At 39.5% G+C, this 18,036-nt stretch overlaps 1 protein-coding gene across 1 annotated transcript; it reads left to right on the top strand.

Annotated features, from left to right (window-relative positions):
• Window positions 1-6,044: 6,044 nt before the first annotated feature.
• Window positions 6,045-13,575, top strand: GAL (galanin and GMAP prepropeptide). The gene is made up of 6 exons (XM_084208331.1): window positions 6,045-6,119; window positions 6,254-6,334; window positions 6,949-7,003; window positions 8,029-8,115; window positions 11,085-11,162; window positions 13,277-13,575. Exons 2-6 carry the CDS (start codon window positions 6,254-6,256, stop codon window positions 13,327-13,329), a joined length of 354 nt encoding a protein of 117 aa, XP_084064457.1. The 5' UTR covers window positions 6,045-6,119; the 3' UTR covers window positions 13,330-13,575.
• Window positions 13,576-18,036: the final 4,461 nt, after the last annotated feature.

Genomic DNA, 18,036 nt, shown 5'->3' with positions numbered 1-18,036 from the left:
CCTTGCAAACCAGGCTTTGAATGGGGGCTTGTTACTTTTGTTTTAGCTTATTTTCTTTTCTGTGTGTACTGAGGAAACTCCAAAGTGGTTTTTACTGGAGTGTTTTGGCAGAAGTATCAACTACTCTGAAATGCCTGTACACCAGCACACAGCACAGGGAAAAACCAGGCAGAATTAGAGATCTGTGTGCGCATTCTCTCCAGTTACAGAGACATGGTGGGATAGCTCACATGACTGGAATGCAGTCATGGATGGCTACATCGTTTTTAGGAAAGACAGGCCAGCAGTGTGAGGTGGTGGAACTGCTCTTTATAGGACAGAGCAACTGGGATGTACCGTGCCCTGCCTCGGGCTGGGTGAAGAACCAGACAAGAGCTTACAGGTAAGAAGCCAACACATAAGGGACAACATGGGTGACACTTCTGTGGGTGTTTGTTATAGGCCACCCTGTCAGGAAGGGGAAGTCAATGAGGAATTCTCCAGTCAGCTGGAAGGAGCCTCACAGTCACAGGCTCTGGGGCTCATAGGGAACTTCAGCCACTCTGATCTCTGCTGGAGAAACAACTCTCGGGCAGAGAGGAGCCCAGGAGGCCCCTGCAGAGCACTGATGGTAAGGTTTTGAGACAGGTGGTGGAGGAGCCATTGAGGAAAGGTGTGCTGCTGGACCTTGTACTGACAAACAAAGAAGGACTGGCTGGGGAATCACAGAATCATAAAATCATGGAATCACTAAGGTTGGAAGTGACCTTGAGGTTCACCAAATCCAGCCATTAACCATGTGAATTTTGGGGTCAGCCTTGGCCAGAGTGCCATGGACTGCATTACATGGAGGAAGCCAGGCAATGAATAGGATCACAGCTCTTGACTTCAGGAGAGATACCTTTGGCCTCCTCAAGGATTTACCTGGATGGGGTAGGGATCTAGAGGGTAAGCATATCCAAGAGAGCTGGTTAATGCTCAAACATCACTTCCTCCAACCTCAAGACTGGTGCATCATTATGAATAGGAAATCACACAAAGCAGAGCAGGAGACCTGCATGGATGAGCAGAGAGCTTCTGGCAAAACCCAGAAGGAAGAGGAAAGTTTACGAAATGCTGAAAAAGGGAGGGGCTGTTTGCAAGGAATACAGGAACATTGCCAGGGCATGCAGAGGTGTGATGAGGAACTCTCAGATCCACTGGGAACTGGGAAAAGGGATGTCAAGGACTACAAGAAAGGTATTCCACCCCATTTTCTCTAACCTGTTTTCAAATTACACAGTGAGCCTATAAGATGGGATGGGTTATTTCTTATCATAGCAGAAAAAGACTAACTGGGTGCACTTAGAGTACGATAATGAAGGCTGCCTATTATCCTGCTAACTCTGTTTTGTGCTTTAACCAAATAACAAACAGTAACAAACAAGATACAAAAGTGTATTTTGTAGCTGAATATCTGTCTTATAACATTCTGCCATTATTTTTTTTACACTTCAATTAACTTAATACAAAAATACTTTTGGAAAATATTTGATGTAAATAGTACATCAAATATTACATCTGTAGCTCCTTTTTGAATTACTGTGAATACATTTCATGTCTGAAATGCCTACTTGTGAGGCATTTTGTATTGTAAGGTTGCAACATACTTGCTAATGAAGCAGCTGGCACGGTGTTCTGTTAAAAAATAAGAGCCATGAAAGCACTGACCTGCTTTCCTGTGGCTTCTCATTTTAGTGCATATAATTTGGTAAAGCACTTATTGTCATTTAGCTCAGGTTGGAATGGACCTCAAAAAATCATCTGTTGTTTAGCACCCTGGCCACTTGACTTTAAAACCTCCGTGATGGGGACTCCACTAAGGCCCTGGGACATTGATTGTTTTCACTGTAAAAAATTCCTCTCTTATATCAAAATGAAACCTCTCTGAGTACAGCTTGTGCCCTTTGCTTGTTGTCCTCTCTGTGTGTCCTTGTGAAGAGAGAGCATTCATAGTTTTTGTGGCTGCCTTTTGGGAGCTGGAAAACTATGATGAGATTCCCTTGACCCTCCTCCTCTCCAGAGTGAAAAGACCTAGCTCCTTAAGTCTTTCTCCTCAGACAGATGGATTCTAGCCTGTCCTGGGAACTTTGGTTATGCCAACCCAGGGGCACAGCCTTGCACTTGTCTTTGTTAAACTTCATACTGTTCCTTCTACATCACTCTTCCAGCCTGGCCAGCTCTCCCTGTAAGATATCCCTTCTGACATGTTCAGTGCACCCCCCAGTTTGGTGCCACCACCAGATTTGGTGAAGGTTTTGGGATTTTCAATCCCATCATCCAGACCATTGAGGAGGGTGTTAAACGGCATGCAGCCCTACAGGGAGTGTGTAGGCAGGAATTCCTCCTGAGGAAGGAATTGCAGGAAGACAAACTCCCTTGTGTTTGGCAGGTGTGAGCTTCCCCTGAAGCTGATCAAAGGATGAGGAAGTCATCAATGAGAGAGGAATTAGATGGAAAACTAAGCAAAGAACCAGCCTCCTTCAGGTAAGCATCAGAATCCAGTTTGGTAAAGGAGCCTCTGCAGCTATAAATCCTGAGTCAGTCCTTTGAGCCAGAGATTTCCACTGGGACTCAGAGGGAGTCAGAGAAGCTGAGCTCCAATACCAGCAGGAGCTGAGTGCCAAGCTCAGCCCTTACAGAGCTGAGATATTTGAAGCTGTGTTTGCTTCTGAGAGAGGCAGTGCCTCTGACCCATCCTTAGGCTGGAGGGGGCAAGAGTTCGCCATCAGTATTACTTCAATATGATTTGCTTTATTTGTAAAATATTATTTCTTGATTTTGAGACTTCAGAAGACTCTTTCTGCTAAGTTATAATAAATCTCTCTATTCAGGGTGGAAACACTGATCTCAAAAATTTGAAATTGTTTCTAATGCAGAAAAGACAGCAATGGAAATTACTGGTGTCATTGCATTTTAGTGATCACCTTGTGAATATTGAATAGGATTCAAAATAGACATCCTGAAACTCCTGCAACCAATCTTCTCTGGTTAGCTAGATGATGACACTCCCCCAATAAAGCATTTACTTTCTGTAATGCCATTGTTTCACTGAATTACTCATATATGGGAGACATTTTTTTCTGGTAATTTATCTCCCAAGTCTAGAATTCATTATAATTGCTCATGTAATATCAGAGGTTTGTGTATATACCTGAGAAAGGTCTTAAACAATATGTTTACACATGATGTTGCCTGAGAAGTAGGAAAAAAACTCACTCACTTTTGTGCAGATGGACATCACTGTGACTGCACTGGTTTCTAATATTTGATTTTAATATTCATTGGTGAGTTGGTGAAAACAATCCTATTAGACAACTTCAACACAGAAACAGCAGACATGCTTTTTCCTGCTTCATTCATTATCTCTCAGTAATCTCAACTGTGAAGGAAGTCAGACTCCAGACCTTTTGAAAATATAATGGAAAATCCACTTTTATTCAATGTTTTTCCTACTACACAAGATAGCTAATTCTGTGTGGCTATTTTTTTTTTGCTAATTAAAATTTAAATGGTACATCCCCCCTCATCAATTGTATAAAATATGTGTTTTTATCATTAAAGACATGGTAGAATCCTTAGGATTTACTGTTTGTTCTCAAAATTAAATCTCCAGTGACAAAAATGCAATAATTTTATTTCCCAAATCTAATGTTTCAATTCTGTCATTTATTTAATCCATATTATAGTTTCCTTAAAAATTCAAAGCTTTCTGCTCTGGCTACAAACAGTATTCTTCCCTGTTTTTCTTTTTTATTATTTTTGAAATGCAGTCACAATCACAGCTATAAAATTACATATACATCTTGCTGTGTGAGACAGCCAATCCTGTCTGTCATGTTTCACTTCAGGGACATCAGAGACAGTTTTGTTATCAATGCTTATTGTTCCATTGACTTGAGTGAATTTTGATGAGCTTCATTGTGAGTTTATCTGATGATGGACCTCTGGTGAAGATTAGGCATAACCTAACAGCTACTGCAAATTGCATTTAGCCTTTACAATTAGGCAGACAATAAATAAATCAATGGAGCAATTAGTACACTGAAGGGTCTCCTCAATGGAAACAAGCTGTGCAGTCACTGAGATGGCCATCAGTCAAGCTAAGCTAGGAAAGGCAGGCTTCAGACTAATGCTCTTTTTTTTTCTTCTCTGAGCAGTGAGATTCAAAATTTCTATGGAATAAAAAAAGACTAATAGCATTCTTGAGAAAGAAGATTGTGGGAATGAGAACATCAATTGTAGGGATGACTGATAAAATTATTTAATTGACACTAACAGAAAGATAGATTTAGACAAAAAAAGTATGATGGGCAAGTGATGGATTAAGCTTTTCAGTATACAAGAAGGCTTTCTTTTGCATCTGACTCTAGTGGAGATGAAGAGATCATTTGACTCCAATTTGACAGGAAGGTTCAAGTGCTGTGGATGAACAATTGGAATAAAAACTGCAAGTTCAAAAACGTTTCAAATACATTTTGCAGGAACATCAAAAATAAAATTAGTCAAAGCTCACAGATTTCAAACATTTTTGTGACATTTCTCGAATGCAGAATTGGACGTCTCTCGATATAACTTCTGCGGGTTTTTTTCAAATAACAAAACAAAAAGAAAACATTTTGTGCACAAAGAAGCTTCATGTTGCAAAAATTACTTAGTGGAAGTTAACAGCTGAAAGCTAAGGAATTTCAGTCAAAAGTGCACTTTTGATAAGGTAAAGGACAACATCACTTTGCAGAAAATATATTGCTTTTTTCCATATCTATCTAATCTGAATTGTGAGGATCATGCAATAGCTGAGAGAATACCTTCAGCAAATGATAAAAAGTATCAAATAAAATCTGTAAAGCTTCCCATGAGCTTCCCATGTATGTACATCAGCATTTAAGAATTGCATAAAAACTTTATCCCAGGGGTTTTTGCTCAGACACCCAAAGACAAGGATAGACTATTGCAACCCTACTGCAACAAAAGAGAGGGTAGGAAATAGAAATACGAGACACAGCTGCTGCTTCTAACTTGGACTGTAAACATTATGCCACATTAAAGTAAAAAAAAGTTTGCTTTTAAAGTAGTGAATGATAAATGTGTCGTTCAAAAGTTTGCAGAGACTCTTTAGCAGTTTCTGGAAAAGGAGCTGTACGTAGAACTTATTCTGTGCAACGTCTGTGATGTTTTCTCATTGAAAGAGAAATGAATTTGAGGGACTTGCAGTGAATAAACTAATTTGTTGTAGAGAAAGTACAATTTGGCTGGGGAGGGGGGGAATGGAACTAATACTGGAATCTCTGCTTTGTGATTCAGTTTTGCACATCCCGATGCCAGCTGTGACCGCACCTAGGATAAGCGAACTGGTGAAACTGCGCTGGTTGGAAAGGCGCCGGCCAGGGCTGCTCCAGTGGCTGGAGCGAGCTGAATCCCGGCTGTTATATCCAACCCGAGAGAAGCGCTGCCAGCCCCGGGGCGGCAGGAAGCGCAGACCCCGCAGCTCCTCTCCCTGCCGCCGGACACCGGGCACCGCTCAAAGGCATTTCGGGGGGCCGCGAGTGAGCCCCGGGAGCTGCAGCGCTCGGCAGAGAGCGGGGCAGGGCACTTCTCTCGGGTACCTTCTCTGGGTTACCCTCTCTCGGGTACCCTCTCTCGGGTACCTTCTCTGGGTTACCCTCTCTCGGGTACCTTCCCTCGGGTACCTCCTTTCAGGCCCTCTGCCGTGCCCGAGTCCCTGGGCAGTGATGTGCTCTCCCTTTCCCCCTGGTTCATCCCCCGGTGCGGCGGGCGGGCGGAGCGCAGGCACAGCGCAGGCTGCCGGCCCTCGCTGCAGCTCCGGCTCCCCGCGTCGTGCTCCCAAGCACCTCTAATTGGATTGCGGTAATTTCTGCCCTTCCTAGAGCGGCGGGCGGCGCGGGAATGGCCCGGGGGAGGCGGGGGGAGGCGGTGGGCGGCTCTCGGCTCTCGGCTCCGCCGGCGCGGCCGCTCCGCTGCCCATAAAGCGCGGCGGGAGCGCGGCGGGGCCGCGGCCATGCAGTGAGAGCCCGCCGAGGGACCAGCCCCGCTCCGGCCTCGCCACGGGAGCGCTGCGAGGGACAGACCCCCGGTTCAAGGTATCCCCGGCCCCTCTCCCGGCGGGAATCGGGCTGCCCAGCCCCGGGGAGCCGCTTCGCTCGCTCCCCGTTCCCACCCGGCCGCCCGCGCCCCGGGGCAGGCAGAGCTTTTACCCCGCTGCGGTTTCTTCCAGATGCAGAGGTGCACCGGATTCCTGTTTCTGTCTTTAATCCTTTGTGCCGCCCTCTCGGAAACACTCGGGCTGGTTTTCTCAGTAAGTATCGGTGTCTCGGCGAGCGAGGAACCGCCGCGAACCTCCCACGGGGTTGTAAAGGATACAGCACTCAAAACCATTTCGGGCTAGAAACAATTTGCCTTCCCTCCTACCCCCCCAACTAATAATTTCGGGATTGATTTTAAATACTAGCCCCCTTGTAAAAAAATACTATGACTAAGATTGTCTAGTTGCTAGACCAAAATTGGATGGGTGTCCCACCTGACTCCAAAATGATGATGATGTACATATGGACATCTTTTATGAAGAGGCTGTCATGTAAATCCAAGCACTAAAAAAAAGCATTGCCGTTTGCTAAGGTGGCTATCAGGTGGTGATATAAACTTCAAGTCGAAATTTCTGCCTCCAAAGTGTGATTTGCAGTCATCACTTATGTGGTGTGGAACAGTCAAACCAATGGATGTCAATGGCAGCACTATAGACTTAGACAGAGAGGGGCAAGAACTCACTGTAAATATTTACTTCAATATGATTTGCTTTAGTTTTACATATTTTTTTCTTGATTTTGAGCCTTCAGAAGACTCTTTCTGCTAAGAGAATGTCCTTTTGAGTGTAGGTCCTGCAATAACATACTTGTGGTTTTTTCCTTTAAGGCAAAAGACAAAAGGGGTTGGACTTTGAATAGTGCTGGTTATCTACTTGGGCCACGTAAGTGAGGCACTTTTTTCATTATTTCAAAATGCAAAAATTGTGTTATTCATTTCTCTGGATATAGAAATTTTGTCTAAACCTCCAAGATGGAACAAACTCATTTGGGAAAGCACTTGTTCAGATGTTTGTTACATGCCTTTCATAGAAATGAGTTGTTTTAGATGACAGCTGTTCTTTTCTAAAGGAGGGTGATGGGAGGCCTTATGTCCAGAAACACATCTGCTCACATTTTGTACTTCTGAAGTGCAATTTTCATATGACAAATACTTCACCACCAGAAGTGTTAAAGAATCTTACAGCATCACAGATGTCAAGGGCAGAATGACAAAATGTGTACCTCTCCACGTATTTCAGATTTCACCTCTAAATCTTTTTACAAACTTCCACTACTTGACTTTAGAAGATTAATTTTTTTTTTTAATTAAAGCAAAATAAATTAAAACAGTAACTTGCAAACTCAAGACTATTGGCAGTTCACCATGTGAAAAATCAATATACAAGGTGTTCAAAATACAGGAGTACTGGTTTACAGGTGGTATAACAAATTCAGGTTGTAGGAAAAGTAATGCAGAGCGAAGCTGTCTCAAATATTTCTCCTTTTACCATTAATTCTTGTGAATGTGGCAAAATTCATCACCAGTGTTCCTATATTTTCAGTCTCAGTAACACATAGACAAATCCTACACGTACTTACTCTGACATTCTTCATTCTTTTAAGCTAACAATAAGGACACATAAAAAAAGAAAAGAAGTTTAATGCATCTTAAATGTATTAACTGGTTCTGTAAATGTCTGGAAGTATATTTGCCCAAAGCAGACCTAAGCAAATTGGAAAAAATACTTTGGGGAAATGATCTTGTCAAAGACTTCTATTTTACATCCAAGACTGGATAATAGGAATCATCCTTTGTGGCAGGTCATATTCATCAGCTTTTACTGAGGTCATATTGATAAGCAGCAGGTCATATTGACAAGCTTTTACTGAGTCAATTAACTCCTCTGATTTTTAATTTATTTATCAGATGCAGTAGATAACCACAGATCTTTTAATGACAAGCATGGTTTCACTGGTAAACGTGAAATACCACCTGATGAGGATATTAAAGCAGGTAATGAATGTCTGGAAACAAGCATTTTTGATTTGTTTTTTATGTTAAGTAATTTGTTTACTGTTGAACTGACTGCTTGGATGCAACACTATTTCTTCATTTCAACAGAAATCCTAATAAACATATGAAAGGAAGAAAAATGAAATCTGGCCACTCAGTGTGATCTTTGTTTGGTCATAGTTTACAACATCTAAGTGATTTGGAAAATTTATAATAATTTTGTTGCTTTAAATATGTCATAGATCATGTTGCTTTGAAAAAAACTTTGGTTTTTTTCTCTTTTCATATGTTAAAGTAAGTATTTCAAATGCCACTCTAGCCACTCCAGAATTAATTGGTTTTTGGCAAAGAAGAGAGTCCATAAAGGCATCTTTCAGTAATGAAGGCTATAGAAAATACAAACTCCAAGATTTCCTATGATTAAGCAAGGAAGCTTATCTTCATTGAAAGACTGAGAACCAGGTCACAACTAAAGTCAAAATGCTCAGATGTTGCATTTAGTAAATGGCAATGCAACGGGTGCAGCCTTGTGCTGGAATTGTCACCCAAAGCTGGGCCTCTAAAGCATATGTCTAGAGTCCCTTATGCAGAGAAGCTGACCATTTTTAGGCTTTATTTTGAACACCTCTTTCAGGATAAGGTGCAGAAACTTCTAGAAAAACCTGTTTTATCTCTTGAGGAGAAACTAAACCTGCTGCAGACATCTAAAGTGAGCTGGGATGAATCTCAGGCTGATAAAAGTGAGCCCAGTACTTACTGAGTACATTTAGAACTGCACTGATGGGGGCAAAACAAAGGTTTTGGAGCCTGTTTTGAATAGCACCTAGACCTGTGCAAATGTAGTTAACCCTAAATAAGTTTGTAAATCAAAGACATGTGCTTAATTAAAATCTCAGAGATGCATAGTTTGTGAAGAGAAGAGGAACATGAATACATTTCTTAGCTGTTAACACTCTCTGAAGGACAGTCAGCTCAGGTCTAGCACAGGTACACAGAGGGGCTTTGGGGTTCCTGTGAGGTATTTTTTTAAAGCTGTGCTTTAGTGTTTTTTTGGTTTTTTGTTTTTTAAGGAAAAGAATCCAACCCTGCTGTCTCCAATACCAGTGTTAAAGCAATATATGGCCAGTCAAAACCAGTGTAAAAGTAAAGGATTTGTAATCCAGTAGTAGAGATCACGTTGCAACGTGTTGCCATTTGTGCATATCCCAGGTCCCTTACAGAATATGAACTTATGGGTTTGTGGAACTCTCTTCCTGGGTACTGCTGAGCCTCCACAATTGCAGATAAACCCAAGAAAACTTGTCAGGGTGAGACTACAAAATTGCACAGCTGCCTCTACTATGAACTTCATCCTCTTTCCTGCCAAATGTTTCTTTGAAGCTGAAGTTTATTACAGAGTTCCTACCCAAAGGAGATTTAAATATATATATATATGAAATGCATAAGGTAATCAGCATATTATTTTAATTGAAAATGAAGGATTTCTCCTGATTATTTGCAAAAGACCCTTAAAATGGCAATATAAGCACATATTATTTTATTAATGTGAAAGAGTTCCTGCAAAGAACTGTGCTCTCCTTGAAGGAATGCTGCAAAATTCATAAGCTCTCCAGATAACCTAGAAAAATTTGTCAGGTCTACTAGGGACTGAACACCAGGTCCAGGGAAAAAAACCACAACAAAAATACAACCGTCTATGAGCATAATCAGTCAAATCTTCAAGGTACAAGATCATGATGGTTTGTTTACTGAAATCTGCAAGTTACCCACTATGCAGAGTGCAATATTTCCAAGTCATGGAGGAAAAATATTTATCCAATAAATTTCACATGGATAATAAAATCCTGATTAAAATATGACTAATATAATAATAACAAAAAATTCATGGCAGGTTAGGTGGGAATAAAAACTAAGGGAAAATTCAAATAAAAGAGCAATAATAATAATAATAATAGTAGTAGTAGTAGTAATAATAATGTTCAAAGGCTGGAAGACAATTTTTAGGTGCAAGCCTATTCAATGCATTCCTAAATGCTTATTCTCCTTGTGCCAGAAACCTTTGTGTCCCTTGCAACACCCATCAATGTTTTAAATTTGTGCTGCAGAGCTCAGTCTGCCTTCTGATCCATCTGATAATGTTTTCAGTGATGGACTCTTGGTTCTGGTACTCACATCTGTGTGCAGAGAGTTAAAAATCTTGGGGAAATTACTTAACACTCATTCTTAATGGACAGCAGTTCTCCATCCTCCTAAAAATAGCAGGGTGTCTTCCTCCAACTCCTGGCTGATATTTTTTTCTCTCATTTACAGAAGCAGAAAGCAGAAAGCATCCTTCTCCAAAGTGCAATAACAAGCACCCATTAGGCCATTAAAATAGCATCAAAAAGCTATCTTCACAGGCTTGAAGACAAGTGTATTGGATCAGACACCTATGTGAAAACAAAGCTTTCTGGCCTTGTGGAAAAAAGCACCCAGGCCTGGGTTTTGGGCCACAAATCACGTCTGTGTAATTTGGAGGGCTTATTTGGAACAAAGTCAGGCTACATGAATGAACTTTAAACTGTTCTGTAAGGCTGATGAATTTTTTTACTACATTTGAAATTTAACCTATCCCTGCAGGCTCAGGTGGGCATAAGGGAGGGAGCTGGCAACAGAGGATAATTCTCTTCTGCATCAGATCTCATAAGGCCTGGAGACCACAACCATTAAGGTGTCAAAGCAGCTGCTATGCAGCAAGGGCATCAACAGCTGGGTGATTTTGATTCTGAGAATCGCAGTTACCTATCATACAGGGGCTTTGCCCTTCCATGAAATGGGGATTTCCATCAAGGATTTTAAGGAAAAAGGAATTTTTGGTGGTTTTGGTGGTTTTCTCCCCTCCCCAGAGTACTCATAAACTTAACCACAGTGTCTCATATGATGTGTCTTTGAACCATGTTAGCTGTGATAACAGCCAGCTCGTTTCACAGGGAGCCTCGGAAGACCCCTGGCTGATGAAAACATTGTGCGCACAGTAATTGAATTTCTGACCTACTTGCATCTGAAAGGTTAGTGAGTACCTTAAATCTTTGACAGCTGCTGCTAGGGAATTTACTGAGGAGGCAAGACTATCCCTTAATGTACACATCTGCTGCAGATTTGAGTGTGCAAGACTTGCCACAGCACCTGTGGGTCACTCTCACACAGAGTGCAGGGGATCGATCCTGAATGTTGCAGCTCAGTGGAGGTCAGATGGAGCAGAGTTCTGATACCACTCCATCACCTGTTAGTGCCAAAAGAAACAATCAAGTTGCAAGACAAAATTGCAACAACACTGAGCTGAATATTGGCAAACAGCTCGGAGTGCTCTGAAGCAGAAGCTGTGTACAGCAGCTGTGATGAGAGCTGTAGTGCTGAGCTCACAGCTGGTTCTGTAAGGATGCTAACTTTACTGTGGAATTCAGCAAAGAAGAAATTTATCTGCTTCTGAGTTTTCACTGGTTTTGCTTTAAAAAAACCCAAACAAACACAATATTCAGCTTTTAAAAACCTCTTCAGCTCTTCTGAAACTGTCTACAAAATGTGTTAAACCATAATAGATAATTCTCAGACATTTGCAGTAGAATAACTTTTTTCTACTGCAAAGAAACCAACAGATAGAAAAAGCTTATTCTACTGCAAATGCCTGAGGATTTTTTCTGTCTCAAAAAGTAGACAATTCAATAAATTAGTAACCTCCATGTTCTTACTTTTTGTATACAACAAATCATAAGGCTCTTTGTGGCAAGTGTATGCTGTGGAACTGTGTGTACATTTGTATTTTAATTTCATTATTAAAAGAGACTTTCAACAGAACAGTTCATTTTCTGCATACCTGAGATGCTTTTTACTCATTGTTTTCTGAATTATTTGTATCCACCCAAGGAAAATAATTCTCATTACTGAAAATGTGAGCCCAGTGTTTATTAAATTGAATTTGCATTTGAAAACAAAACCTCTTTATAGCTAGTCCTAAGGGCCTGAAATAATTCAAGCCCATATTTAAAGTAGATTATTAGCATATGTATTTACTGTGGACAAAGTAGTTGTTTGTTTGCTGTACCACTGTGAAGAAAGAGCCCCAAACTCTCCTTTACTCTGCTGTGTGAGGAAGTAAAATCAATATTTGGACACAGCAAAAAGGGTGCAAAATAACCTCAGTCACACACCTTCTGCATAGGCTAAAAGCTGCTAAATCAGACAAGAAAATAAAAAGCATCTCACAGGACTACAAATTCCTTCTTCCCTGCAACAAATGAGCTTAAAAGGCTCCCTTCCTAGGATGGCAATGACAAACAATTGTTTTTATTCAGAAAAGGTGGAGGTATTACCACGTCCACATGGAAAACAACAAATGAAGCTGCAGGTCTGGCTTTTTGCAGACATAGCTCTTGTGATCCCAGGTTGCAACAGAGAAAGAATGTTGTCACATATTATCTCTTAACAATATTTATTGGAAAGGCTTATTACAAACTCTGACACAAACCCAGAGCTGTAAATTAAACAGGTGATTACCATATTTTTTAATGATAGAAATCCTTCAACACATTTGCTTCAATGAAACCTTACTGCATTCCATACATTGGTTGAGATATATTCCTTGGTGGGGGAAGGGGAAAAATCCCCACTCCTGGGATTCAGATCCAGGCCATAGTTGTTCAGATTAGAGATACATTTTAATCTGCAAGAAGAAGGCAGTATTTTTGCTGCTAAGAAGTACCTTGATAATAACTTATAGTGGCCTTCATCTCTTTCCCTTGGAAATTATTCCCTCCAGCTTTAAGTGCTTCTCATAAAGAGCAACATGTAGAATGGCAGCTGTAATTAGATAATATTAAGTCTTATGAGATGCTGGGATCCAGCAATATCAATTGACATAATAAAATTAATATAATTGTTGTTCTGTCACTGCTGTTTCTAAAATGTTGAAATTGTATCAGGACGATGTTATTGACATTCAAAAGGAAAAAAACCCCCAGTATTTTATAAAATAAAATACGACAAGTTCAAAGATTTGTCTTTTAGAGTTGAGAAAAGTATTACAAATTTATATATTACTGAAACTGGATTTCATTACTTAATTGCTAAGATAAATATGCATATTTACATATGTGTTAATTATCTTTTTTTCCCTGTTTTTCAGAGGTGGGAGCACTTGACAAGCTACCTACACCAGAGGAAATGAACCAGTCTTGAAGAAAGCATTTTTATTTTGTTGCAGTGTAGGTTTAGACTGAATTCTGAACAAAAGACCAAAATGACCTGAAGTTAAGAAGTATGGTTTGCATTTTTTTGATAAATGGTAAACAGCATTCTGCCCTCTGGTTGGTTTGTTGGATTATTTTTTGCTTTTTTTCCCTTCCATCCCTCTCCTGCAATGTCATTGTGTATAATTTTGCTTTGGTAAAATTTTTCTGTCGGTAAATGATAAAATAAAAATAAAGAGCAATGAAGTTGTTTCATTTTAAAATGATCTACATACCAGCACACAATGCATCATGTAGAAAGTCTGGGGTCAATTGTAAGATTACACTGCCTATATTCTGTACTCTGCAGTATTAGAGCAGAATAAAACATATACATCACATTCTGGGTACTTTAAATAACAGAAAAAACCTTCAGAGTGCTGCCATGCAGAATCATTTTAAGTCACAGATCTGTCTATACTTCTGTGCTTCAAGAAAACATTTCTCCCTGTTCATATTTTCAAGGACATGACATCAACTCCAGTTCATAATAAATTTCATATTATTCACCTGTACTACCACACTGCCCCATTGGCTGGAGCACACCTTGGTGCAGTGCGAATTTAAGTGTTCTGTGCAGGTTTACACAAATCTTATGTGTAGGATTCCCACGTCATGGAGAACACTGGGGCTGCAACCTTAGTGAAGGAAAGCTCCTGGCTGCTGCAAGATTAAAAATCTACTTCATGAGATGCTTTACTCTGAGTCCAGCAAAGCACTTGGGTCCATGTTCAAGCCATGCAAAACAGCTTTGATGTACTGCAGCAGGATGCCAGGCCTGCACACAATAAATGTCAGATCCAGACTGAGGAAAGGTTTGAGAGGTTACAGAACTTGGAAAGGTTTTCCATACTCAGATGACTTTCAGCCTCTGCACAGTGCAATGAAATATCATCCTTTCAAAATGCTCATGTGCACTGGAGTGCACAGACTGACAGAAATTTTGCAGACCTTTATTATCTAATCTGTTTTTCACTTTTAGCAAAGCAGAATTCTAAAAGCCAAACCACCAGTGTGTGCTTTGTACCCACACAGACCCTGTCATTCAGGCTGTGCTCTTCCTGTGATAATCACTCAGCCTCTGATCTCATGTCTGGTGTTCTCACTTTCCACAGTGTGAAAACACACTCCACATCAGATCCAGTGAGCTTCTGAGCTAAGCCTTCACACTCTGTTTTACTGGGTTTCTTCTGGTTTTTTTAGAGTCATGAAAAAAGTATATACACTGCTAACATACATGCTGCTAGTTCAACATTATTGGGCAAATTTATGGGCTTCCCAAAACATGAAAAAAGAATAGAGTGAAATTTAACCTCTGTCCATTAGTAAGTCCAAACTCTCATTTCCACTGGTAATGTCCACCCTTCTCACATAACCTTGAAGTAGAGCTCACTAAAATCAAGAGTTTTTCTTTTCATTGACTGCCATGGACTTTGGCTCATTGACTGTTAAATTCCAGGATCTATTTGAAAAGCTCAGCAGCAATCCATCTCTGGCAAAGCCCCTGAATCTATGATCAAATAAAAGGAACTTCATTTTAGCATTGAATTTCTTTCCTTTCCAAAAAGGTTAAGAAATTAGAAATAACAGGATAGAATTAGAAAAGTTATTACTTTGATCCAATTAGCATACCTTCAGCTCCTTAGAGTTGGAGTCACCCTGTTAGAATGGTTATTCAATATTCTGAAATTTGAGATTGTTTGAAATAGTGGAAAACTCATAGGATCAGGAAGATTTACAATGTCTGAACAGGGAGGCTCACAAGGATTTACATTGTGCTGCACAGTTATATGTGTATATTATAGAAACCAGATTATTATAAACTAATTAACAAAGGCAGTCCACATAATTTCATTTAATAATATCTGTATTCAAACACATATTGATAATATTCTGAAATAGAGACAGGTAAAATTTTCAGCTTGTAGTGCCTCTTTTCAAATATGAAGGGGGAAAACCACAGTAAGGAGTTCTTCTGGATCAATTCTTCTGGATCAATTTCACAATTCCAGTAACATTATTTTATTAACACTCATTTTATTTAAAGTATGCCTTAAATCACTTTATCTCAAACATAAGTTCTGCAAATATTTGGAATAACATCTCCATAATGAGCCTCTTGGACAAACACCTGATAAAAATGTCCAATGTCCTTTAATCCACAATTTGAAAACAATAAGTTTCAATGGGGCAAATGGACAATAAAAGAATGTGACATTTCAGTAGAAAATAAGAATTAAAAAATTCCTTTTTTCCATCTCATAGTATCATTTATTGCTTATTTGCATATATTCTATTCCATTGTCGTGTAGGATTAGCTCAAACTTGTATTTACACCACAGACAAAAGCCAAATGAAAAACCCCCAAAAGCATAAACATTTCTTGTAATGTTTGCCAATGACATGAAAGTACCCTGCATGCAAATTTAACTCTGACAATGAACAGAAGGCTTGCATGATGCTGAGTGACTGGACAATAAAATGGAAGATGAGATTAAATGCTGATGCAAGCAAATTATGTACGCAGAGAAGAGCAACTCTAATTGTACATAGGCATACTGATGCTCCAAATTATCTCTGGAAATATAACTCAGACTCGTTGTACACAGTCCTCTAAAAATGTTCTTTTAAACCTCAGCAGTGGATAGAAAGTCAAAGGGAATAGTAGGAATTACAATGAAAATATACCATTCCCAATTTTGATACTAACTGCAGTTCTGGAGGACTTTTTCACTGCAGAGAAAAATCACTGTCAGGGCAGAAAAACCACAGGGAAAAGTGACAAATATTTTTACAGTGATTTTCAAACACAGAGAAAGTAAATAGGTGGGAGATGAGAATCTTAAATGTTGTGCTAAAAGTGCTTTTTCTTGTAACCCAAGATATAATGATGAAATGCCAAATGAGGATAGAATTATCAAGTAACACTTTTAAACTCCACACCCAGAAAAACCCAGAAGGCTTTTCCATACATCTCCTGATGAAATTGAGGCACAGGACTTTGTGGAAGCCATAGGTTCTGAAACAGTTATATCCATGGAAATCATATATATTTGGCTAAAAATTCTGGAGAAATACTGAATTCTGAGCACTACCTATGACAAAAAACCCCATAATTTTATACAATGTTTCACCTACCTGCCAGGTAGTCTCGCTAAAACTTGTTTAAATGCAAATCAGTTCAGCATAAAAGGGGGAGTTTCTGGTGGCACAGCTGGCACAGAGGAGTCTATTCAGATTAGGAAGCCATCAGGGAGCTGACAGGATACATGTATTTTCCCACTTGTCTACTCATGTAAAGGTCAGACTGTAACATTAGCATAGAAAAATTAGGTAGGACTCAGAGTACTGAGGATGTTTCAGGGGTTGATGTTGGGGTTGCCAGAATTCTACTTCCAGGTTTAATGTTAGCACAGTTCAAACTGCAGCTCCTTTTGCCTGAGGTCAGAGAGAAGCTTGGTGTGAGTCCATTCACAAAGGATTCTGACATATCCTTTAGTGCTCTTTTGTATTTCCAAAGAGATGAGGAGACATGATATGAGATAGCATGTGAACAAACACATTAATAAGTCTCCAAAAAAGTGGCAAACGTATTTTTAAAATTATTTCAGGATATCTGACACCAAATGGAAGCAAGTTAGAGAAGTATTTTGCAGTTTGTCCAGAATGCAGATTACCCCAGGAGTTTTCCAAGTTTGAAAAGGTTAAAAGAAGGTTTAGACTTAGGTGTTATTAGCAGAACAATTTTTCACCAATTCACAGAGTACCTTAATGGTGCAGTACTCCTGTCACTATTTTGTGGTTTATCACTTACTTTTAAATAAATGCAAATAATAATTCTGATACCTCATTGTATGAGGACTGAGCGTGACCCAGCCATAGAAAACTACACCTCACTGATCCCTGTACTGAATCCCAGATTCAGTAGCTGGGTGTATAAATAACAAGTTGTTAAGGTTTTTATTACCTCAGAGCACTGGACATTTGTCAATGCACGTGCCACACTCAGAATCTCCCAGAGCTGAGCTGTGAAAAGCCAGAGTTGAACTGGAGATGAGAATTATTTTATTTCCTTGCTTGTAAAGGAGCAAAAACAGTATTAAAAAACCCTTATTTCCTAAAACTTTATCAAATTCCCTTGAGATTCTCCTTATGCATTTTTAATTTGATTGATCTCCACAGATTATTTTTTCTAATTAAGTATACATATATCATACAGCCTTTCTGAGTGCTAGGAGACAGGAGTCTCACACAGAATGTCTGCCTGAGAAGTTCTAAAATACCTGGTACCATTCATATTGGATGTTTTTACAGTTTCTGAAATAAATATTGCCTATGTATCCCTTACCAACACAAATATAATTAATTAATAATGTAATGCTTCTATAATTTCCCCTTCAAAACATTCACGAGATATTGCATTTCCTTGAAATTATTCTATTCCATTAAAAATCATTCTGCTGGAAAATAACTGATCAGATTTATGAATGTTATGGCTATTATTTACATTTATCAATATTAAAGTGAGCATTTACTGACAAAACCTAAAAGTGATGCTTCAATTATTTACATCACTGTAAGTTCCCATGTCATATCTTTAGGAGTATTCTTTGCTTACTATTTATTCAGATGACAGCACAGGGGAATTACACCCTGC

This window comes from Fringilla coelebs, assembly GCF_963513975.1.
Source record: "Fringilla coelebs genome assembly, chromosome: 6".
Lineage (NCBI taxonomy): Eukaryota > Metazoa > Chordata > Aves > Passeriformes > Fringillidae > Fringilla > Fringilla coelebs.
The sequence above is the reverse complement of the archived record's forward strand: the minus strand, read 5'-3'. Positions and strand labels throughout refer to the sequence as shown.